At 45.2% G+C, this 24,418-nt stretch overlaps 1 protein-coding gene across 3 annotated transcripts in view; it reads right to left on the reverse strand.

Moving 5' to 3' along the window:
* Positions 1-3,140: 3,140 nt before the first annotated feature.
* FAM169A (family with sequence similarity 169 member A) overlaps positions 3,141-24,418 on the reverse strand; it is a 157,039-nt gene continuing 135,761 nt past the window's right edge. For all 3 annotated transcript variants that reach the window (XM_033929293.1, XM_033929295.1, XM_033929294.1), the window contains exons 12-13: positions 13,577-13,750; positions 3,141-4,179 (exon numbers count right to left, since the gene is read on the reverse strand). In XM_033929293.1, coding sequence (XP_033785184.1) covers positions 3,628-4,179; positions 13,577-13,750 — 726 coding nt within the window. In that variant the 3' untranslated portion in view covers positions 3,141-3,627. The remainder of the gene's footprint in view (positions 4,180-13,576; positions 13,751-24,418) is intronic.

The following is a 24,418-nucleotide window of genomic DNA, read 5'->3' on the forward strand; positions in this document are numbered from 1 at the left end:
AGCTAGGCGCCCACCGGAATTAGAGAAGGTGCCGGCAAGAAGTTATTGGGCAGGACAGGCTGCAGGGGAACTGGAGGGGGCACTACCAGCACCCCGGCAGGCCCCCTCGAAAGGACTGCATGCGCTGGAAGAACCAGCCTCAGGGAGAGACCCAGTGAGTGGCCTGAAATGAAGTGGCCCCTCGACTGTACAGGGTGGAGACAGCAGAAATCATGCCCACGCCCTCGAGCAGCAGCACCAGGAGCCAGCAGCTTAGCCCTATCTTCAGGCAAACAAGGCACTTTAGAATCTGTTAAGGTCTGAACCAACTTGTCCAAATCCTCTAAAAACAAGAAAGACCCCTGAAAGGGGAATTTCGTCAGCTTAGCTTTGGATGCCACATCTGCCGACCATGCATGAAGCCACAAGGTACGGCATACTGCCACTCCAAAAGCCATAAGACTCGGCAGAAGCTCACAAGAGGTCATACATGGCATCCGAGATAAGAAGCATCTTAATTTTGGCGACTTCCTGCTCTACTACCGTATTTTTGCTCTATAAGACGCATTTTTTCTTCCCCCCAAAAGTGTGTGGAAATAAGGGTGCGTCTTATGGAGCAAATACATAAATACACACCCTTAATTCCTCTGGCGGCAGCAGCATCAGAGTAGCGCAGAAGGCAGGTGCGAACTTTTCGCTTCCTGCCTTGTCCCACGCTGCTCCGTAAAGGAAGAAGCCACGATTATATAGCCATCCTGCCGCAAGCGCTCACCCTTCTCGCTGTGCTGCTGATCAGCTCTGCTCCCTACCCAGCCCATGAGGTAACAGGCTGGAACAGTCTTGTTTTTCTCCTCTAAATCTAGGGTGCGTCTTATGGAGCGAAAAATACAGTCTCAATTATCAGATGCACGGTCAAGGACACGCTCAGCCCAGCAAAAACATACCCGAGCAAACCGGCCCGCCACACATCGCCACTGTGTCCACCACCGGCAACTTCAAAGTGTTCCAATCCCCCTTCCGGGATGGGATACAGGCGGACTGTGAAACGTGTAAAGCAAAAGGGTGCCTCCAGCACCTGCCACTGTGCAAGCATACCCCAATTATTCTGATGCATAGGGAGAGTGGGAAGCGGAACGGATCCCCCGGAGCAAGGGGTCCACTGTACGCGGGCGCTCTGACACGGAGTCCTCAAACCTCAACACAGAGACCTGAAGAATTTGCTCATCCCGCTGAAAAATGCGCACTACGGATGCATCCTCGCCAGCAGGCGAGCACTCAAACCCACCCCCCCAAGAGGATCCTGGAGATCTCCCCAAAGGTCCAGGTTCTCATCAACTACATCCTGCTCCTCGTGACAAAAATCTGATTGGACAAGAGAGGAGTAGAGGGGGGTACAACCCTCTGGCCTCAAGGGACTCCCTGCCACAGCAGGGGACCCAGCACAAACCTGCCCATTTCTCCAATATAGGGGGAAGGTCATCTGAGGACACTGAGATAATGGAGGTGTTTCCTGCCAAAATCAGGGCTCCAGAGGCCTGTAGCATCTGGAAAGCTTGTGAACTGTCCCTAGCTACTAAAGCAGGTGAGCCAGCAGCCGCGATAAGAGAATCCATCGGTAGCTGGGGAACATCCTGCGTGAACGTTGGGGGAAGCCTGGGGTTTCCTGGCCGCCGGCACCTGATGCCAACAAGGATCCCCCACCACTCCGGCCCTCTACAACACTTGCACAAGCTGGCCGTGAGTGTGTCGCGTCTGGAGCACAATGAGCCCTTTTTCCCTTGCAAAGTGCTCATTGTGATGAAAATCGCTCTAGCTGTAATAGAAGTGCCGGTTAGTTGAGAAAACAACAATTTTAAAGGGAAATGAGCCATTTAGACCAGCACAGCCTCAGAATTTTTTTTTCCCCAGAACAGACTCTACTGGCGCTCTAAGATGGAGGCCTGACCAGTATCGGTGGCCAGGCTGCCAGCTGAGGCACCTCAACAAAAATGTGGGGAGGTGGAGGAAAGCAGGGGGAGGGACCCAGCATGCAACCCACCGGGTTTAATACCCCCGAGGTCGGACGGAACCCCAAATAGGACCCAGCCAAGCTCTGTCTGGCACTAAAGGGGACCCAGGGGACCCTAAAACAAATTCCAACAGCCTTAACAGGGGGAGCCAATTTAGTCTTACCACTCTGCTGGAGACTGAGAAAAGACTGGGTTGGTAGGGGGAGTCTCAATATACTACAACTAAGTTTTTGTCTTAGTCTCCACCTGCTGGTTACAGTAAGATATAACCCATCTGTAAAGATTAACTACCAATCAGGCAACACAGATATAAGGTTATATGATAGCTCACATCCACAAAAAATCCCCTCCTGCCTGCCCATTAAAAAAAAGACCCCTAATACCTCCCACCCAGAGCTATCCAAACCCCCCGGGTCTCTCCTCCTGCTGAGCTCCCCAACACAAGAAAAAAAACCCACCTGGTGGGCTGGCCCAAAGACCCTCACTCCACTCACACCTTTTGGTAGAAAAGTTTGGAGGGAGGGAAGCCCACTCCCTCCGCCTCGGACCTGACTCTTCAAAATGGCAGCCTACCATTGCCCAGTACATCCTGGAATACACTAGGAAGGGGCCTAATATCATAGGTTCCTCTCAGTGCCTATGGTATTAGGCCCCTCCTAGTGCATCCCAGGATGTACCAGGGAGTAGGCCACCCTCCTGCTGAACTTTTCTACCAAAAAGATAAGGGGTGTTGGAAGGGGGGGGTCCCATTTCATACAGTTGGGTGGGGCAAAGGTCTTGGGGCCAGCACACTAGATTACCAGGTGTTTTTTTGATGTTGTCTCAGTGGGAAGGGGAATGAAGTGGTTTGGACAGCTCGGTGGGGAATTTTTTTTTTAATGGGCGCAGCTGTTGCACTGACACAACACAAGCACAAAAGCTGTGCCCCTAAAACCCCCCTCCCCTAATTCAGGACTTTCCCTACTGGCCCCGCTGGGCAGAAGAATGGCAACCCAAGAAGGTAGGAGGATCTGTGCCTAGCGACTGCTCTTCTAAGCAGGTGCGAGGCACAGTTCCTCCCACTTTTACTATGCTGCTCCATATGAATAGCATGCATACAATTTGCATGCTATTGTGCTGAGCATCACCAGTTTAAAAAAAACACACTCCCACCATGTTTTTTTTTTTTATTTTTCTATGGTTTAGGAGCATTGTGCATTCAGCTCTTCAGGGTTTTCAGCTCCTCTAGCCAATTCAAAAGCTGACACACAGGCAAGAAAATAAAATGAAAGTTTAGTTCAATTTTTATATGAGCCCCATTCATTAGGTATTGGAGAATCTTTACACATTTGCCAACGTATGGTTGTGAAATTGAGTGACATCTAAGTGGATACATTTCACACAGCCTCTTGTTTAGTCAATTTGTTTTAAAAGAATCCAGAGATGTTGATAAAACATAACTGTTAAAAGGAGAGACAAAACAAGCTTGAACAGAAAGCAACATATCTTGTGTCAATAACTTTACCCAGAGTGTGGAAAGTCAACAGTACAAACATCAGGATCTTGTGTCCCCAACTTTTTAACAGCTTTAAAAAAAAAATTCTACAACTTTTATTACAAATACCAAGTGGTTTATCATCAAGAGCTATCATTTCCAGCATTAAGCTTGCACTTTACTCCTTTTCTTGGCAGTTCCTTTGTCTGTCTTGGCCTTTCTTCGGAAACCCCTTCTGTCCAGTACTGGCACTTCAGCCTCTATTTCCTCAGAGCTGCTTTCTGTAACTTTCTCCCCAGAACACTGCATGAACTGCTCCTTCTCCAAAGTGGACTCTTCTGGCTGGTCTTCCAATGGTCTCTTTTGTCCTTCTCTGTGCTGAAGGGCTGATACATCCTCAAGCTCTACCACAGCCAAAGCACCTCGACCAAGAGCAATGGAAGCCTGAAGCACCTCATGTGCTACTTCCTCTCCTTCCTCTGCTGAAACAGTCATATTGGGTGACACATTAGTGGGAACGGTACGTTCTTCTGTTTCAGCTTCCATCAAGTTTGACAGACCATTATCTGAAGACTCTTCATTTGGCACAGCAGCAAAAGCATCTGGACTATCAGGTGTTCTCTGCTCTGGCACACTTGGGGTTTTCTCTTCAGTTGCTTGTTCTCCTAAAGCGATATCCACGTCTGTCAGAATTTCTATTTCTGCTGAGTTTATAACCTGGGGAAAAAGTGTCAAATTGTTATTTGTTCAAATAAAGAATTCAGAAACAAACAGTTCTGTCCGCAACTCAACTCCTTTCCTCAAACAAAAACCTTGCTAATATCTTTTCTAGTAGATAGGTGTGTCATTCTGGACAGTAGGGTATTCTCCCCTCCTCCTCCAGATCAGAAAGATACCTTCCAACTCGCATGCAAAAGGAAACACTGAAGGGGATAGCAGAGCCCTCTAGAGGAGGAGGAGTTGAAAACCTGGAATAGATTCCTTTTGATAGGCTCGCAAGCCTGGGGGGGAATACCCTACTGTCCAGAATGACACACATATTGCACTAGAAACTTTGCTGTTAGATCATGACAATGCCACTTGATCCAGAAAATACAAGAATCGAAAAAATAAAAGCTGTTAAGTGATTTATCTGCTCAGCCCCTATATTCCACTCTGCAAAACGTGTCTTGTGTTCAGTAACCTGGAGTACACTACCAATTTAAAATATTCTGTAAGAAATGAAGGAAAGAGCCAGCCTTGAGGCTCAGTGGAAGTGCTGTAAAATACCAATTATAGGAGCTTGACTGAATTTCCAAATCAGGTCTTCCATTCCCTCATATAATCCCAGAATAGGGATGATATGGGGCTAGATTCACTAAGCTCACGGATCCAATCTGTGGGTGATCTGAGGCCGGGCGACCAATTCTCAATGTGCCCGCATACAAAGTAGGCCGAACGGAGGCGGCACCCCCCCCACCCCCCACTGACTACACGGATCACTAGAGAGCGATCCTAACACATGCGCAGACCATCTTCTTTGCCTGTAGATGGTCTGCACATGCTTATAGAGCTGGAAACATTTTTTACTACTTTGCGAGCCCGTGGTTTTAACCCACTTTAAACCCATGGGGTTAAAACCACAGGCTCACACTGTGTGAAAGGGCAAACAGGAGAGAAGGGGCAGAAAGCAGGGTGGCAAGAGGAGAATCAGGGCAGAGAGCGGGGCGGCAGAGAGCAGGAGAGTTGGGGCAGAGAACAGGGCAGCAGAGAGCAGGAGAGTCAGGGCAGAGAACAGGGCGGCAATCGGGAAGTGTGCTAAAGGGGCAAGAAAATATGGATCACGGATATAAAAGGAAGACACTATAGCTGCAGCTGAAAAGACAAAACTAATTTTTTTAAAGGCATATTTGTTGCTTGTGCTTTGAGATTTTGATGCACAGGAAACAGCGTTATTGATCAGTATTAAAGAAATCTTTACAAGGCGATAGTCAGAAAGGACGTGAGCGACTGATCCCCAGCAGTCGCTTCTTTGTTGATCAGCCAGTTCAGTCGGTGTTCCATATTTTGGTTAGTGAATCGCTGCTTTCTTACTTTGCATGCTGTTTCCCCTCATTGCATGCACGGATTGGATCAGATTGGAGGATGATCGGCACAGAGGTTAGTGAATCAGGTCGGTACACTATCGCAAACACGATCGGTGGGCTAAGTGAATCTAGCCCATAGACAGCATTCACTAATGGTGGGGAAAGACTATCATGCAACAATGATACCTTGCGGGCAATTCTAAAATTGGATGCCAGAATTTAGAACAGACTTGCAGGCAATGTAAAGTGAGAGCTTGAGAATATTTACACGAATAAGTGTTCTTACAGAATACTTGTTAAATTGGTGTCAACGCAACCTCTTTTAGGTGTGCCCACGTAGAAACATAGAAGATGACGGCAGAAAAGGGCTACAGCCCATCAAGTCTGCCCACTCTGCTTACCCACCCCCTATCTATGCCCTAGTGACCCAATTTCCTTATTTTGACCCTCGTAGGGATCCCACATGGGTATCCCATTTATTCTTAAAGTCTGGCATGCTGTCTGCCTCGATCACCTGCACTGGAAGCTTGTTCCAATGATCAACCACTCTCTCTGTGAAGAAATACTTTCTGGTGTCGCCATGAAATTTTCCGCCCCTGAGTTTGAGCGGGTGCCCTCTTGTGACCGAGGGCCCCTTGAGAAAGAAAATATCATCTTCCACTTCGACACGTCCCGTGAGGTACTTAAATGTTTTGATCATGTCTCCCCTCTCCCTACGTTCCTCGAGAGTGTAGAGCTGCAATTTGTTCAGTGTCTCTTCGTACGAGAGACCCTTGAGCCCCGAGATCATCCTGGTGGCCGTCTGCTGAACAGATTCAATTCTGCGCACATCTTTACTATAATGTGGCCTCCAGAATGGCACACAATACTCCAGATGAGGTCTCACCATGGCCCTGTACAACGGCATTATGACTTCAGGCTTTCGGCTGACGAAACTTCTATTGATACAACCCAATATCTGCCTTGCCTTAGATGAAGCCTTCTCCACTTGATTGGCAGTTTTCATGTCTGCACTGATGATTACTCCTAAATCTCGTTCTGCTGAAGTCCTAGTTAAAGTTTCTCCGTTCAAGAAGTACGTCCTGCATGGATTTCCGCTTCCGAGGTGCATGACCTTACATTTCTTAGCATTGAAGCCTAGCTGCCAGGTTGAGGACCAACTTTCCAATGTAAGCAGGTCCTGCGCCATATAATTCTGCATTCACTTACTATATTACATAGTTTGGCGTCATCGGCGAATAGTGTTATTTTACCTTGAAGCCCTTGAGTGAGATCCCCTATGAATATGTTGAAAAGGAGTGGACCCAGGACCGAGCCCTGCGGCACGCCACTGGTCACCTCTGATGTTTTAGAGAGGGTACCATTAACCACCACCCTCTGAAGTCTACCACTCAGCCAATCATTGACCCATGCAGTTAGTGTCTTTCCTAAGTCCATCGATTCCATCTTGCTTAGTAGTCTGCGGTGTGGGACACTGTCAAAAGCTTTACTGAAGTCCAGGTACACGACGTCCAAAGACTCTCCCAAGTCCAACTTTCTTGTTACCCAGTCAAAGAAGCTGATGAGATTGGATTGGCAGGACCTACCCTTGGTGAATCCATGCTGACTGGGATCCCGAAGATTCCCTTCATTCAAGATCGTGTTCAATTTGCTTTTAATTAGTGTTTCCATGAGTTTGCACACTATTGATGTGAGACTCACCGGTTTATAATTCGCAGCCTCTGCCCTGCAACCCTTTTTATGCAGAGGAACGACATTAGCTAATTTCCAGTCCAGGGGAATTTCCCCTTACTTAGGGAGAGATTGAATAGCTCAGCCAACGGTTTCGCCAGGACATCGCTCAATTCTCTGAGTACTCTTGGATGCAAATTGTCTGGCTTTGTTCACCTTGAGTCTTGCCAGTTCACTGTAAACTTCACCTGGTGTGAACTCAAAATTCTGAAACGGGTCTTCTGTGCTCTGTGTTGCCTTCAACTGCGAACCGTGTCCAGGTGCCTCATAGGTGAAGACTGAGCAGAAGTATTCATTCAGTAGTTCAGCTTTATCGGAATCTGCTTCCACGTAACTTCCGTCCGGTCTTCTAAGGCGTACTATCCCGCCTGTGTTCCTTTTTCTGTCACTAATATACCTGAAGGATTTGTCCCCCTTTTTAATGTTTTTTGCCAGAATTTCTTCCACTCGAACTTTTGCCTCCCTAACTGCCATTTTGATCGCTGTAGACCTGGTCCTATATTCTACCTTTGCCTCTCTTTTCTCCGTGCGCTTGTAGGAGAGAAATGCTTTTTTCTAGGTCTATGGCTGCTGGAGGGAGAACACACCTAAATACAGCACTTATGCATGTAATTTGTCTTTAGATCTACAACCTGGTGGCCCATTTTTATTGTCCAGTACAAACTTCATGATGCAACTTTTTCTCATGAGCTGTTAGCTGATCTGCTTGGTCTTCTTTTTTGTTTTCAAGTATTTGTTTTCAAGTATAAATTAATGTTAGACCTTCCCATGCCCTTCCCCTATGAATGCCCCTTTGCATTTACATGCCAAGCAATTTGTGTGCTTAGTTTATAGAATAGTGCTGAGTGCTCTACTAGAACTGAAGAAAGGTACCAGGGGGATGATAAAAATATCTAGACAGCAGTCTAGTAAGGGAGGGAGGGATTTAAAAAGGTACTGGTGTGGCTACCACACAATGAGGGGAGGGATGGGAGGGTTTTGTGGTTCGTGGGGGCTGTTTTTCTCTGTTTTGCTGGAGGGGTTGTACACAGGGGACGGGTACAATTTCGCCATAACAAAAATTTTGTATTGGGCATGCCTTGAGTTCTGATACTGTACATTATGCTTGATCTTTATGTCATCTTGTTATTGTTATTCTGTATTTGGTTGTATTCAGCACTGGTTCTGCTAGAGTGCTATTGATGTACTTGTATGCATTATGGTTTTGCCTAATAGAGATTTCACAAAAAAAAAAAAAAAAGTAGGGGAGATTCTGGCTGGCTGGCTGCCATTAGACGTGCTCTGTACCCTGTCCTGGCTTACCACTAGACCACCAGAAGGGGGACAGGGCACACCATTTGGTTCAGAATTTTTTTTTCTTTGTTTTTCCTCCTCTACAGGTGGGTGCATCTTATGGTCAGGTGCGTCTTATAGAGCGAAAAATATGGTATCTGTGTGTGTGTGTGTGTATGTATGTATATTCCAGCATAACTCAAATGCATGGACAGATTTCAATCAAACTTGGTATATATATCACTTGCTAACTGGGGAAAAATACTGTGGAGGTGGGAAGGGGGGTGACATGTAAAAATTATCAAAAACAACAGATTTTAGTGTCTACCAACATAATGTTTTTGGGCTCGCTGGGATGAATATTCAGCATAACTGAAACGCATGGAGAGATTTCAACCAAACTTGGTATACATATGACTTACTATCTGGGGGAAAATACTGTGGGGGTAGGAAGGGGGTGAAATACTGTGGGTTGGGAAGAGGGGTGACATAAAAATTATCAGACATGAAAGATAATGACCCTCCCGATGATGTTTAAGTCCAAATTCAGTCCCATAGAGAGGGACATTCCTTTGGGACATGTGTGTGTGTGTGTGTGGGGGGTGACATGTGGGGGCTGGGACATTTTGGGATAAATAAATATCCTGGCAACGCCAGGTAATCAGCTAGTAAATAAATAAAAGTGAAAGGTCTAAAAACAACTGACACACATCGTGAAGATAGTATAGCTGTCCTACATTGACATACAATTGGTTTCAAGGGTTCCTCAAATCAAGAACCTATAGGGTAAAATACAATGATATCAAATCAGAACCATGGGCAAATCCCTGCTGAGTTCCACAAGGATCACCTCTCTCACCTATGCTCTTCAATCTCTTTATTTCCTCCCTAGGAGCCACTTTAGATAACCTAAATGTCACATCCTTCAGCTACGCAGACGACATCACCATACTCCTCTCCTTCGACCCATCAGAGACCAACACCACAGCAAAGCTGGAAACAACCTTAGATACAGTGGAAAAATGGATGATGGATCACAAACTAAAACTAAACTCAGAAAAAACAAAATTCCTTTTGCTCGAAAAGGCCAAAACTCCTACCATCACAGAATTGAAAATCAAAAATACCAAATACCCAATACAACCCGAACTAAAACTCCTAGGAGTTACAATAGACAGATGTTGCACAATGCAGTCCCAAATCAACAAGACAACCCAGAAAGCTTTTCTAACCATGAGAAATCTACGTAAAATCAGAAAATTCTTCAACCCAGCACAATTCAGACTAATTGTCCAATCCCTAGTCTTAGGTCTTCTGGACTATTGCAACTCCCTCTATCTTCCTTGTCCAGCCACTATGATAAAACAACTCCAGACCATACAAAACATCGCCCTCAGACTGATCTACTCACTTAGAAAATATGATCACATAACTGCCTTCTTAGACTCTCACTGGCTACCCATACAAGCACGAATTCAATTCAAATTCCACTGCCTATTATTCAAAGTGTTACACGGCTCTTCCCCCTACCTAAACAACCGCTTAAACCAGATCGCCATCTAAAGACACAGAAGAACCCCGAACCCTTTTGCCTTCCCCCCACTTAAAGGCACACAACGCAAGAAAATGTCTGACAACCTTCTGGCAACACAAGCAGCAAAACTCAACCATTCCATCTCCAATCTGCTGACAACGGACTACCTCAAAACATTCCGAAAAGAAATCAAAACCCTGCTTTTCAAAAAATTCATCCAAATATCTTAACCCCTCTTCACCTACCTCCAGATAATTCTCCCCCAAATAACCCCCCCAAAACACCTTCCAAGTAAACAGACCCCTAAAATAGATTGTAATCTTACCTACCCTAACTGTATTCTATTTGTTTATATCACACAGTTTGGCACTGTTAGTTTACTATCCAACCCGTAAGTTCCCCTAGGATTCTATCCAGCTATCTCTCCTCTGTTAAAAAAAAAAAAAAAATTGTATCTTCACTGGAAAATGTCCAGTCAAATCTTTTGTAATCCACCTTGAAATGCAAGGTATAGGCGGAATAGAAATCCGTAATGTAATGTAATGTAACATACCCAGCGAGCCAGCTCTAGAAGACATTTTGTATTTTCTCACGGGCCAAATATAATTACACCGCGGGCCAGATTTGGCCCATAGGCCTGATTTTGACATCCCTGCTCTACATGAATAATATTTAAAAGAATAAATAGCTAAATAAGAGTAAAAACATAATCTGCTGTAACCCTGGATGATATGACTAGTGCTACAATAGCAACAACCAGAAAAACTGAAGAAATGATAATGGTTGGACTGGTATGGGTATACTCTCTGGACTTCTATTTCAACTACAAGTTTTATGCTAAATAAATATATTTAATGTTTTGCTGAGAAATCATCATTCGGCAAAACCAGATTATGCAATATAAATATTCAATTCTGTACCACAATGAGCAAATTGGTTGTCTGGCTTGACCATTGGCTATTGGATAAACAATTCTCGCTGACATGGATAGTAAGCCAATTATTGCAATTGAAAGACTACCTGTTCCAATAAAAGTTTATAGTTTATTAAAATTGATAAAACGCTTAACATAACATTTCAAAATGTTGTACAATAATAATTAAAAATAAACAAAAGACAAAACAGAACAAAAATAGACTTACATGGGGGAAGGGGGGAGGGTAAAGCTAAAAGGATAGTAGGGAAAAAATTACAATTCTTAAAAAATAAAACAGGAAAGGAACAAAGGAAAAGGATTGGGAAATGTTTAAAATGTGTGAAAGTTGAAAATAGATTAAAAGAGTATGTGATACATTAATCGTATGCATCTTTAAAAAGAAAGCATTTTAAGCTACTCTTGAATTTGTTCAAATTTTGTTCAGCTCTTAAATATAATGGAAGAGAGTTCCAAATAGATGGTGCCGTTACCGAAAAAATATATGCACAGTGAGTGCCAATTATTTTTATTGATGGGACGTTGAGTATGTTGAGGTGAGGACCTTAAAGTTCTGGGGGGATCGTATGGGATAAGAATTCTGTTGATAAATGCTGGTGTATTGGTCTGTCAGGTCTTAAATGTAAGAAGAGTGATTTTATAAGTGATCCGATGACGAATAGGCAACCAGTGAGCATTTTTCAACAATGGAATGACATGATCAAATTTTTTTGAGTTGGTGACCTGACATTAACTAGACCTAAATTTAAAGTTTTGTGTATAACAGAGGGGGGAGTAGCCGATGATTATGAGGAATGTAGATGAATTTTCATTAAGTTGGTAATGTTTATAGTTGAAGGGTTAAATGTAATGGAGGTCGATGACCCCAACGAACCAGTATCTGAGAGGAACTGTTTTCCATGATATAGTGACTTCGGGTGACGAGTAAGAGAAACCAAAGAATGAGAGGGTAGAGTTGAAGTTTAATGAGATTTTTTTAGAGGAACCTTTTGTAAGAACTATATAACAGGGCTAGTGGAGTGAAAAGAAAGAAGGGTATATGAGAAATGGTCCTGTCTCCACCTTGCTACTGTGCTGGCTACCCCAAGGAAAGCTTTGACTTTCCCCTCCAGCAGGCTTTATTGCAGGCTGATCTGAAACCTCCGGAAGGGTCAATCCGAAGGGACTTCCCACAAGGAACTTAGGGTTTTGAAAGGCTGCTCAGAATTAATATGCTTGTGACTCCCTAGTGAGAGTAGGAAATGCATTTAAGATGACTGTTAATAATAGAAAACAGTAAAATCCCTGTTTTCTAATTATGTTTTGAATTATGAATTGCTTGTATACTTCATTTTACTGTACAGCATTTTACAAATTGTAGTTTTAAATTAATTTTCAGCTACTCTGGGCAATCCTTTGGGACTGAAAAGGAGGTATGTTGGTGTTAATAGAAAAATAATTCTTCTATAATTTGAATGATTCTGAAATCTTTTTTAAATAGAAAACTTCACAAAAAATGAACATTGGCTTTTTAGATATATGGTAACATACACAAAATTCACTGAAGTAGCACAGATCTGGAACTTGTAAAAAAATGCTAATGCCAGTCTCCATATGTTGATTTGAAGCCCGAATGAATAACAAAATATAATGCCAGATAAAGACCTGGTGGCAGTGCACTCATTTTTCTTTTATGCCCTATAGATTGCATGAATTCTGGGCTACTATACTTTCTGTTGAAATAGACCAATCGGTACACGGGAAAAACAGCCATATAGACTACTCCACAAAAACCACAAAAATAATAAGCGCACTGTTAATGTGTTCTTGCAGGGTCTCACAATCATCCAGTTATAATATAATAAATCACAATAAATAATAAGCACAAAAACATTGAGAAAAACAGACTTCATACATAGACCGCTGGGACTCCCGTTTCACAATACCCATTTACTGTCAGGAGGAGTTTTGTCGTGGCGTCTGTAAAAGGAAGTTGATTTTTCGCCACAAATTTAGATAAGTGTCATTTTCACGCTTTTTGGTTTTGTTAAAACAGTGAATTTCAAACTGGACTGTGATATACTCAGCAGTAGCTGTTCTGAAGTTTTTTTTGCAGTGAAATTCAATTTATCATCCTGTTTGGAAGCACTTCTTTTTGAAAGAAAAAGCTTATGAATGTATGAGAAACTTAGTTTATTTACGCGTGGAGCTTTTTTCAGACCAGTGATGATACAGACTGCTTAGGGTGCTGTATAGTCCTGGCGGTCTATGTATGAGGTCTGTTTTACTCCACGTTTTTGTGCTTATCATTTATTATGATTTATTATTATGTTATGACTAGATGATTGTGAGACCCTGAAAGAACACATTAACAGCGCATTTATAATTTTTTGTGGTTTTTAAAGACTTTACTTTCTCCCATATTTCAAGCCTGTGCAAATTCACCCATTAAATAGAAACAAAAACCTTTTCCTTTGCCTTTTTCTACAATGTATGTTGTATCTTAAAGTCATCACAAATATAAACACTCTTGACACCTATGGCTTCAAATACCCATAGTTTATACAATTCCTTAGTCCCTTTGCATGGCATTCACACCTTGTCAGATTCAATATCTTCAGCAACCAGTAGAACAATTTTAGTTGCCATTTCTCCATCTGAATCATACTTTAATTCTCCTTTAGATGTTTCAGTATTGGTTTCCTCGTCACTCACTAATGGAGCCATGGTTCCTTCTGTTATTTCACCATTCAAGGGCTCCAGTTTAGCTTCCTAGAATGACATTTAAAAACATAATCAAAGCTAGCAGGCCATAATATTCACAAAATCTAAATTTTATCTCTAACGCACCTTTAACTGGGTTGTTTCTACAAATCTGGTAAGCATTCATGAAAGCACAATCAATACAATTTTATAAAAGGTGCCTCTTTCACATGTGTAAACAACCTCTTATGAAATTACTCTATAGGTAACGCATGTACTTTTACAAGACTTGGAAGTAAGTGCATTCAGGGGTGGAGTAGCCATTCATGCACATTGTTTATAAAATATATGTGCACACAGATATTTGTAGCTGCTCCTAAACAGACAAATGTCAGCAGCTTCATGTAGGCTGAAAACAGACACCTACTTGCCCTCTCAACCTAGATGAAGGTCATTTTTTTTTTTTTAAATTCTTTATTCATTTTTAGAACTTCAATTGTGTACAAAAAAAGATGCATTTACATAAATTATCATCATTACAGTACAATATACTTAATAGAATAAAAACAAGACTTATTTTCTCCCACCCACTTTCCAATTTACAAACACCTCATAAAAATACTTGTAATCAACCCTTCTATATTTCTTAACAAATACCAAAACATATCTCCCTCCCCTCTCCCCAGATGTGCATGTTTCCCTCAGTTTATACAAATAAATCAATCTTTACAATATTTAGTTAATGGTTCCCAAACTTCCATAAATTTTTTATAATAACCCTTCTGAATGGCCATAAACTTTTCCATTTTAAAGATATGACATAGGGATTCCCACCAGAATGAATAGTTTAATCTATCCCAATTTTTCCAATTCTTTAAAATAAGCTGCATGGCAACTTCCATCATTATAAACAAAAGTTTGTTATTTTTTGCCAAAATTTGACTGCTCCTAACTAGACAAATGTCAGCAGCTTCATGTAGGCTGAAAACAGACACCTACTTGCCCTCTCAACCTAGATGAAGGTCATTTTATAAATTACTTTCACAGGTAAAGTTATTACTTTTATAAGTTACCTCATATTTAGAAATATGTGTTGTTCAAACAGGTGTGTACATTTAAACATCATTAGAATAGGTATGTCATGGGTAACTTCACAATCTATATACATATTTTATTTAAAAACAAAACACAAACAAGTAGGCATAAATGTTTGTGCCTTCAAAGTAGACTTGTCTGTCTTTATAAAATAGGCACCTTCCTACCCAATTAACCTAGGCACTCTGAAGAATGCCCTTGACATAAGAACATAAGAATAGCCTTACTGAGTCAGACCAATGGTCCATCAAGCCCAGTATCCCGTTCTTATGATGGCCAATACAGGTCACTAGTAACTGGCCAAAACCCAAAGAGTAGCAACATTCCATGCTACCAATCCAGGGCAAGCAGAGGCTTCCCCCATGTCTTAATAACAGACTATGTTCCTCCAGGAATTTGTCCAGACCTTTCTTAAAAGCAGCTATAGTATTTGCTTCTACCATAACCTAGAGAGACAACACATGCTATTTAACCCTTTATTTGGAATTGTTGTGCAGAAGCAACATGTGTTGCTATGGCTTTTATGGGAGATCTGCATCTTCAAATGCCTGTTACTTGGTACTGTTGCTCTTGTTCAAGTTACGTAAAGCAGCTGTTTTCACCATCTGCCAATTAAAGGGTTAACCAGGGTTGGAAGATCATTGTGGGGGTGATTTTAAAGGACAATTATGTGCATAAAAAGTTTCTATGTAGAAATGGCTTCCTTTAAAATTGCCTGGGATATGTGAGTAAAAGTATGCACACAGGCCCTGATTCTATAAATGATGCCTAAAGTTACCAATTAGATTCGAACACCTAACCAATCTAAGTGCATAACTTAATTTTCTTAATTGGCTTGATTGGCGCTGTTAGTTGAAAGCGCCATAAAAAAAGCAATGTACATGACATCAGATAAAGACCAACAGTCCATCCCGTCTGCCTGTTACAAGCATCATAAATTCATGATTAAATTAATTTGGCTTTTTTTCTTTGATATTTCTGGGTCAGAGAACCTAAAGTTCCAACTACTGAGGTTGCCATCAAAGTTCACGCCAGCCTATTCCAAACATCTCGTCATTTGTGGGATATGTTCTAAGTTACTGGAGTCCTCCCTAGCCCATACTACACTGAATCACCGTATACGGAACACAGACCGTGCAAGTCTGCCCAATACCAGACCTTAGTTCTTCAATTTATACCATCATTTTCTAATTAGAGATCCTCTCTGTTTATCCCATGCTTTTTTGAATTCCATCACTTTTTCCCTTCTACCACTTCCTTTGGGAGGGCATTTCAGGCATCCACCACCCTCTCCTAAAAATTTCCTAACATTACTCCTAAGTCTATTTCCCCGCAACCTCAATTTATACCCACTGGTTTTACGATAAGAACATAAGAATAGCCTTACTGGGTAAGACCAATGGTCCATCAAGCCCAGTAGCTCGTTCTCACGGTGGCCAATCCAGGTCACTGGTACCTGGCCAAAATCCAAGGAGTAGCAATATTCCATGCTACCGATCCAGGGTAAGTAGTGGCTTCCCCCATGTCTTTCTCAATAACAGACTATGGACTTTTCCTCAAAAAAATTGTCCAAACCTTTCTTAAAACCAGCCACGCTGTCCGCTCTTACCACAACCTCTAGCAAAGTGTTCCAGAGCTTAACTATTCTCTGAGTGAAAAAAAATTCCTCCTATTAGTTTTGAAAGTATTTCCCTGTAACTCATTGAGTGTCTCCTAGACTTTGTAATTTTTGACAGAATGAAAAATCAATCCACTTGTACCCGTTCTACTCCACTCAGGATTTTGTAGACTTCAATCATATCTCCCCTCAGCCATCTCTTTTCCAAGCTGAAGAGCCCTAACCCTTATAGTGTTTCCTCAAACGAGAGGAGTTCCATCCCCTTTATCATCTTGGTCGCTCTTCTTTGGAAAAGATTTGGTTCTACAGTATATTAATATCTTTCAAGTAAGAGAGTGAATCAAAAATTAAAGGCAATTGTTAAATTACACGATAACCAGAACAGAACTAGCGAAATACAAGATATGTACTCATTGCTTGTTGGATAGTTCATCTACGCATAGTGCAACAATTGGCCTTTAGTCATGCGTCAGCCACGAGGTCAGAAACATGGACGTTCCATTGCAAGATTGCATCATCAAAGAACGTGCAGTAGTGTGTTTTCTTTGGACAGAGGGCGTGAAACCTGTGGAAATTCACTGTCAGATATGGACATGGCACCATGACTCAATGAAAGGTTTATGAGTCGGTAAAAAGGTTTAAAGCGAGAACAGGTGTAACCGACAAAGATCATTCTGGTCTCCCATCAACATCGCATACACAAGAGCACAATGACAGGGCAAATGCCTTGATTAGAGAAGACTGATAGATAACGGTGTCTCAATTGGCTGCAAATTTGGATATCAGGTATCGATCTGCATTTACCATAATGCATGACTTCTTGGATACAGGAAAGTCTGTGCACGAGTTTCCAAACAGCTTACTGATCTGCACAAGCAACAGTGTGTGGAAGTTGCAACCCAGTTCCTAAATCGGTATGAAGAAGATCTAAGTATTCTGGAGAGTACTGTCACCGGCGATGAGACATGGGTGCATCGCTGTGACACAGGCAGCAAAAGACAAAGCATGATGAAGTAAAGGAAACAGTGCTTATCTGGCTTCAGGAGCAGCTGAAAAACTTCTCTGCAGGAATGCAGAAGCTAGTTGAACGATACAACAAATGTGTCAGCATGCACGGGAACTATGTGGAAAAGTGTTATATTCAATTGCTCATAGTCACTTTATTAAAGTTGGTAAGGAGAAATTAGGTTCTTACCTGCTAATTTACTTTCTTTTAGCTTCTCCAGACCAGTAGAGGTTAATCTTTACAAATGGGTATATATCCAATCATGACCAGCAGGTGAAGACTGAAAACAAAACTGTGGGACAGTATATAATATACTCCCTTCTCTATTTACCTTAGTCTGCCGAATAGCCAAGCAGAACCAAGAACTGGAAAACAGAAGGAAAACAATACTCCGAACAGGAGTAACAACTAACATACCAAAATGCTGTTGGAAAATGCAGAGGAGAAATACCCGAAGGAAAATGTCCCCACAGCTCGCCAGCTAAGCCAGCCGAGCCACAGCCGCTGTTCTTCAATTCTCCCCGGCCCTAGAAAAATACTAGAACCTGCAGCAAAAAACAAAAACTGCCCACGAAACAGCCCCAACAACAATAACAACAGACAGGGTGGGGACCTCTACTGGTCTGGAGAAGCTAAAAGAAAGTAAATTAGCAGGTAAGAACCTAATTTCTCCTTCTTTAGCACTCTCCAGACCAGTAGAGGTTAATCTTTACAAATGGGACGTACCAAAGCAGTCCCTCTCACGGGCGGGACCCCCGAAAGGCCGATACCAGAACACGCTCACCGAACACCGCGTCCCGACGCGCCTGAACATCTACCCGATAATGTCTAACAAAGGAATGCAAGGAGGACCAAACCGCAGCCTTACAAATATCCACTGGAGGCACGAGCGACGACTCAGCCCAAGAAGCTGCCTGACCCCGAGTGGAATGAGCCTTGAGAAACTCCGGAACAGGCTTCTGTCTCAGAAGATAAGCAGAAGCAATCGTCTCCTTGATCCAGCGCGCAATAGTAGCCATAGAAGCGCCAGCCCCCCGACGAGGACCCGCCAGAAGGACAAATAGATGATCGGATTTCCGGACTTCCCAGGTCCGCTGCACATAAGAGCGAAGGATCCGACCGACATCCAACTTGCGCAGCTGCCGTTGCTCAGAAGAGCCCTCCCGACTACCCAAGACTGGGAGGACCACCGATTGATTGACATGAAAAGGAGAAACTACTTTCGGCAGAAAGGAAGGAACAGGCCGCAAGACAACCCGCTCCCTAGAAAACTCCAAGAAGGGAGCCCTACAAGAGAAAGCCTGTAGCTCAGAAACACGCGTAGCGGAAGTAATGGCCACCAAAAAGACCGCCTTCAGAGTAAGGTCCTTCAAAGAACAGCCATCCAATGGCTCGAAAGGCGGGCGCACCAAAACAGAGAGAACCAGATTGAGATCCCAAGAGGGAACAGAGGGCCGTAGGGGAGGCCTGAGCAACTTGGCCGCCCGCAAAAAGCGAATCACATCAGGAATGGCCGACAAACGCTGACCTGTCACCAACCCTCGAAAAGCCGACAGGGCCGCAAGTTGAACCCGGAGAGAAGACCAAGCCAGGCCTCTATCCAGGCCATCCTGCAAGAACTCTAGAATGTTAGGCAGGGAAGTGCGAAAAGAGACCACTCCCCGCGCCCGGCACCACCCCTCAAAGAGACGCCAAACCCGCACATAAGCCCGAGAGGTAGAAAGCCTCTGGGACCCCAAGAGTGTAGAGATCACCTTATCTGAATATCCCTTCTAAGGCGACCCCTTTCAAGAGCTAAGCCGTAAGACAGAAGGGAGACGGGTCGAACATGGGAATGGGACCCTGCGTCAGAAGATTGTCCAAGAGAGGCAGAGGAAGAGGATCCGCCACCAGATGCCTCACCAGATCCGCATACCACGGACGTCGAGGCCAATCCGGAGCCACCAGAACCACCAGACCCGGATGGTGAACAATGCGAAGAAGTACTCTGCCCACTAATGGCCAAGGAGGGAACACATACAACAGCCCCTCCGTTGGCCACGGTTGGACCAGAGCATCCAGACCCTCGGCCAGACTGTCCCTGCGACGACTGAAGAAGCGGGGCACTTTGGCGTTGCCACTCGTGGCCATCAGGTCCATCAGGGGCTGCCCCCAGGCCTGCACTATCAACTGAAACGCCACGGAGCCGAGACACCGCTCTCCTGGATCCAAGAAGTGACGACTGAGGAAGTCCGCCTGAACATTTTCTACCCCGGCTATGTGAGAGGCCGAGAGGTCCAGAAGATGGGACTCCGCCCAAACCATGAGCCGAGCCGCCTCCTGCGCCACCTGAGTGCTCTTGGTGCCCCCCTGACGATTGACATAAGCCAACGTCGTGGCATTGTCCGACAGGACTCTGACCGACTTGCCCAACAAAAGGGAGCGGAAAGCTAACAGCGCCAGACGGACCGCTCTGGTCTCCAACACGTTGATCGACCAGGAGGCCTCCTCCGTGGACCAGGTGCCCTGAGCTGAGTGACCCAAACACTGAGCCCCCCAACCGAGGAGACTCGCATCCGTAAGGAGCACCGTCCACTGCGGGAGATCCAGACCCACCCCCTGAACCAGGTGAGGGGTCCGGAGCCACCAACGCAGACTGCAGCGCGCCATGCCTCGCAGGGGGACAGGAGCATCCAAACCGTGCCTCTGGGGTGACCACCTCCGGAGCAGAGCATACTGAAGAGGACGCATGTGGGCCCACGCCCACCTCACCACGTCCAGGGACGCCGCCATCGACCCCAAGACTTGGAGGAAATCTCGCGCCCGAGGACACCGGGACGCCAAAAGCAGGCGAATCTGAGATTGCAATTTGCTCACCCGGGCCTCTGGAAGGAAGACCTTCCCCAAGGAGGCGTCGAACAGAACCCCAAGGTACTCCAGACGCTGAGCCGGGACCAACCGACTCTTGGAAAGGTTGACCACCAAGCCCAGCGACCGGAGAAACTCCACCACCCGAGCCGTAACCCGGGAGCTCTCTTGCAACGACTTTGCCCGAATCAACCAGTCGTCCAGGTAGGGGTGCACCAGAATGCCCTCCGACCGCAAGGCTGCCGCAACGACCACCATCACCTTGGTGAACGTCCGGGGAGCCGTGGCCAGACCAAAGGGAAGCGCACAGAACTGATAGTGCCGACCCAAGATCGCAAAGCGAAGGAAGCGCTGATGAGAGGCCCGAATGGGAACATGCAAGTAGGCCTCCGTCAGATCGAGAGAAGTGAGAAACTCCCCCGGCTGAACCGCCAGAATGACCGACCGCAGAGTTTCCATGCGAAAAGAGGGAATCTTGAGAGCCCTGTTGACCCCTTTCAAGTCCAGGATGAGCCGAAAGGTCCCCTCCTTCTTGGGCACCACAAAGTAAATGGAGTACCTGCCGGTGCCCCACTCCGGAGGGGGCACTGGAACAACTGCCTTGAGATCTAGCAAGCGCTGAAGGGTCTGGCGAAAAGCTTGCGTCTTCCAAGGAATCTGACATGGAGAGGCTAGGAAAAGGTCCGGCAGAGAGCGGGCGAACTCCAGGGCATAACCGTCCCGCACCACCTCCAGGACCCACTGATCGGACGTGATCTCGGCCCATTTGGGGAAAAATTTGCGCAGCCAGGCCCCCACCGGAACCAAAGGGGGCGCCGGCAAGGAGTCATTGTGCAGGACGAGAAGCGGGGGAACCGGCGGAGGGATTACCTGCCCCCCGACGGGCCCCCCGAAAGGGCTGCATGCGCTGGAAGAACCGACCCCGGGAAAACCCTGGAGCCGGGAAAGAAGCAGCCCCACGCCCAGGGCGATACTTGCAAAACTCCCGCAAACGCCCCCGGGCAGCGCCACCCCGAGATGCAGGGCGGGCACGGTCCTCAGGCAGACGGGGCACCTTTGAGTCCGTCAGAGTCTGAATCAACTTATCCAATTCCTCCCCAAACAAAAAAGACCCCCGGAAGGGAAATTTAGTAAGCTTAGCTTTGGACGAAGCATCCGCCGACCAAGCGCGCAGCCACAAAATACGCCGCGTGGCCACGCCAAAGGCTATAGACTTAGCCGAGATCCGCACCAAGTCATAAAGAGCATCTGAGAGGAACGAGGCAGCCATCTCAATCTTCGCCACCTCCTGATCCACCAAAGACCAGTCATCAGACTCCCGATCCAGGACACGCTCAGCCCACCGAAACACGGCGCGAGCCACCAGCCCCCCCACAAATAGCAGCCTGGACCCCAAAGGCAGAGACCTGAAAATTTTGCTTAAGAATGTTCTCCAACTTGCGCTCCTCAGAGTCCCGCAAGGCAGAACCGCCCTCAACAGGCACGGTATGCCGCTTAGAAATCGCCGAGACCACCGCGTCCACGACTGGCGATGCTAAAGTAGCCCGATCCCCCTCTGGGATGGGATACAAACGAGCCATGACGAGCGCCAAATGAAACGGCGCCTCCAGCGTTTTCCACTGTTCCAGTACAATATCCCGAATATCCTGATGCATGGGAAAAGAGCGGGAAATGGTACAGATCCCCCGAAGCAGAGGGTCCCCCACACGCGGAGTCTCTGGCGGCGCATCCTCAAAACGCAACACCGAAGAAACCTGTTGAATCAGGTCCGGCAGCTCATCTCTCTGAAAAAGGCGCACCACGGACGCCTCTTCGCCGGAGGACGGGAAACCCGACAACCCGCCGCCAGCGGCCGTCCCCTCGAGAGGGTCCTGGAAATCCTCAAAAGGGTCCAGGTCCTCATCCAGACCGACACGCTCCTCAGACCATAAATCCTCGTCCCACGACACCCGCGAACGCTTGGACAAGGGAGGAGGAGGAGGGGACGCCACAACAGACGAGAGAGGCAAAGCCACAGGGAGCGCGGAGGAAACCCCACTCCCCGAAACCCCCTGAGCGCATCCGGGACCCCCAGCCGCCTGAAAATAGGCTCTGCACAAAGAAAAAAAAGAAATCAGGGGAAAACCCCCCCGAGGGTCCCAAGGGACTCCCTGCCACAGCAGGGGACCCAGCAGAAACCTGCCCCTGTTTTTCCAATACAGGGGGAAGGTCACCTGAGGTGGAAGACAAAATGGAGGGGCCAGACTGTGAAGATGGCGACTTTCCCCCCAAAACTGCTCCCTCCATAGCCTGTAGCGGCTGAGAAGCCTGAACAGTCCCAGCCGCTAAAACAGGCAAGTCGGCATCAGCTGTCAAAACATCAGCTGAGAGGGAATCCCCAACAACCCGACCGTCGGCGGCTCGGGGAATCCCTCCGTGGGCGGTTGGGGAAGACCGGGCTTCCCCACTGCTCCCAGCCGACTCGCAAGGCACCATCGGCGGTGAGCTCTGGGCGCCTGCAGCCGCTGCCGACGGAGCTCCTCCACCGCACCGGCCTGAACACCGCTTGCACAGGCCGGTCGCGCGTGCCTCGCGCCTGGAGCACAATGAGCACTTTTTCCCTTTAGAAGTGCTCATTGCTCCATAAGCGACCTAGCTATAAAAAAGTGCCGGTTAGATGAAAAAATACAGTAAAATACAGTTTTCTTAAAGGGAAACAACCCTCCAGACCAGCAATACCTCAGGATTTTTTTTTTTAAATTTACAGAACAGACTCCACAGGCTCTCGAAACAATATGCCTTGCTTGATTTAGGGGGCAAGGCTTACTGCTGAGGCTCCTCTAGAAAAATGTGGGGAGGTGGAGGAAGTGGGGGGTGGGACCCCGCTCGAGACCCGCCGGGTTTGACACCCCCGAGGTCGGACGGACCCCCAAACAGGGCCCGCCCAAGCTCCATCCGGCCAAAAAAGGGACTATAAACCCCCTAAACAAATTCCAACAGCCCTACCAAGGGAGATGGGTACAGATCACATCAACACCTGCTGGAGACTGAAAGAAGTCTGAGGTAAATAGAGAAGAGAGTATATTATATACTGTCCCACAGTTTTGTTTTCAGTCTCCACCTGCTGGTCATGATTGGATATATACCCATTTGTAAAGATTAACCTCTACTGGTCTGGAGAGTGCTAAAGAAATGTATTTTGCCTTTACTTTTTTAAAATTTACTCCCATATCTCTTCTTCCCTCCTCTCTTGCAGAGTAAACGTAGTCAGGTCTTCCACTCTCCTCTCGTACTTCTTTTGGCACAAACCCTATACCATTTTCATTGACTTCCTCTGGACTGCTTCATATCTTCTTATATCCTTAGAGAAAACACAAAAAAATGGAGACTACTAGTACTTCAAGCATGGTAGTCAAGAGTACTAAAGGTTTGTAATGATTGGCTTGAAAAAAGTATTTGTTCTTAAAGTCAAAACTTTATTGAAGAGACACAGTCCATGTTTTGGCTACACAGAGCCTTCTTCAGGGGTCATGTGTTCAATCAAAATCTAAACAAAACGACATAAAATACATATATACAATCTTAGAACAAACAAATCAGATGTAAATAACAACAAACATACACTTGTGCAGAAAAATGTGACAGCAAAGAATAAAGGTGAGAAACCAAGGTGACCATTGATAAAACAAAAGTTGAGTGATATGAAATTCACAAAATAAAGTGAAGGAGAGACTGAACAAGTCCTTAAATTATAAATACAGTGTTTTTACATGTGAATGGGTTGGTATACAGAGAGGTGATGAAGATTGGTGAATTTAGTAGGAAACTAATAGTGAGAGGGTGAAAGTTAAGCCGTCCACATTACATAAATAGACCTATCAAAAATCCTTGAAATACGAGATGAGTGCCTAACTTATACATATTTTACATGAGGTGATTATATGTTTTCATTTTACATTACATTAGTGATTTCTATTCCGCCATTAACTTGCAGTTCAAGGCGGATTACATACAAATTGTCATGATAATATAAATACATAAGGTGGATTATGTGAGAATTGTCATGATTTTAGAACTTTTATGTCCAAATTTTAGGTTATTTTTTTAAAATTTTTGTTTTAATAGTCTTTATTTAGTAGATGTTTAGACTTTTAAGTATATTTATTCTCATATTTCTTTACATTTGATTTAA

The sequence above is a fragment of the Geotrypetes seraphini genome, chromosome 1 (genome assembly GCF_902459505.1).
Source record: "Geotrypetes seraphini chromosome 1, aGeoSer1.1, whole genome shotgun sequence".
Classification (NCBI taxonomy): Eukaryota; Metazoa; Chordata; class Amphibia; order Gymnophiona; family Dermophiidae; genus Geotrypetes; species Geotrypetes seraphini.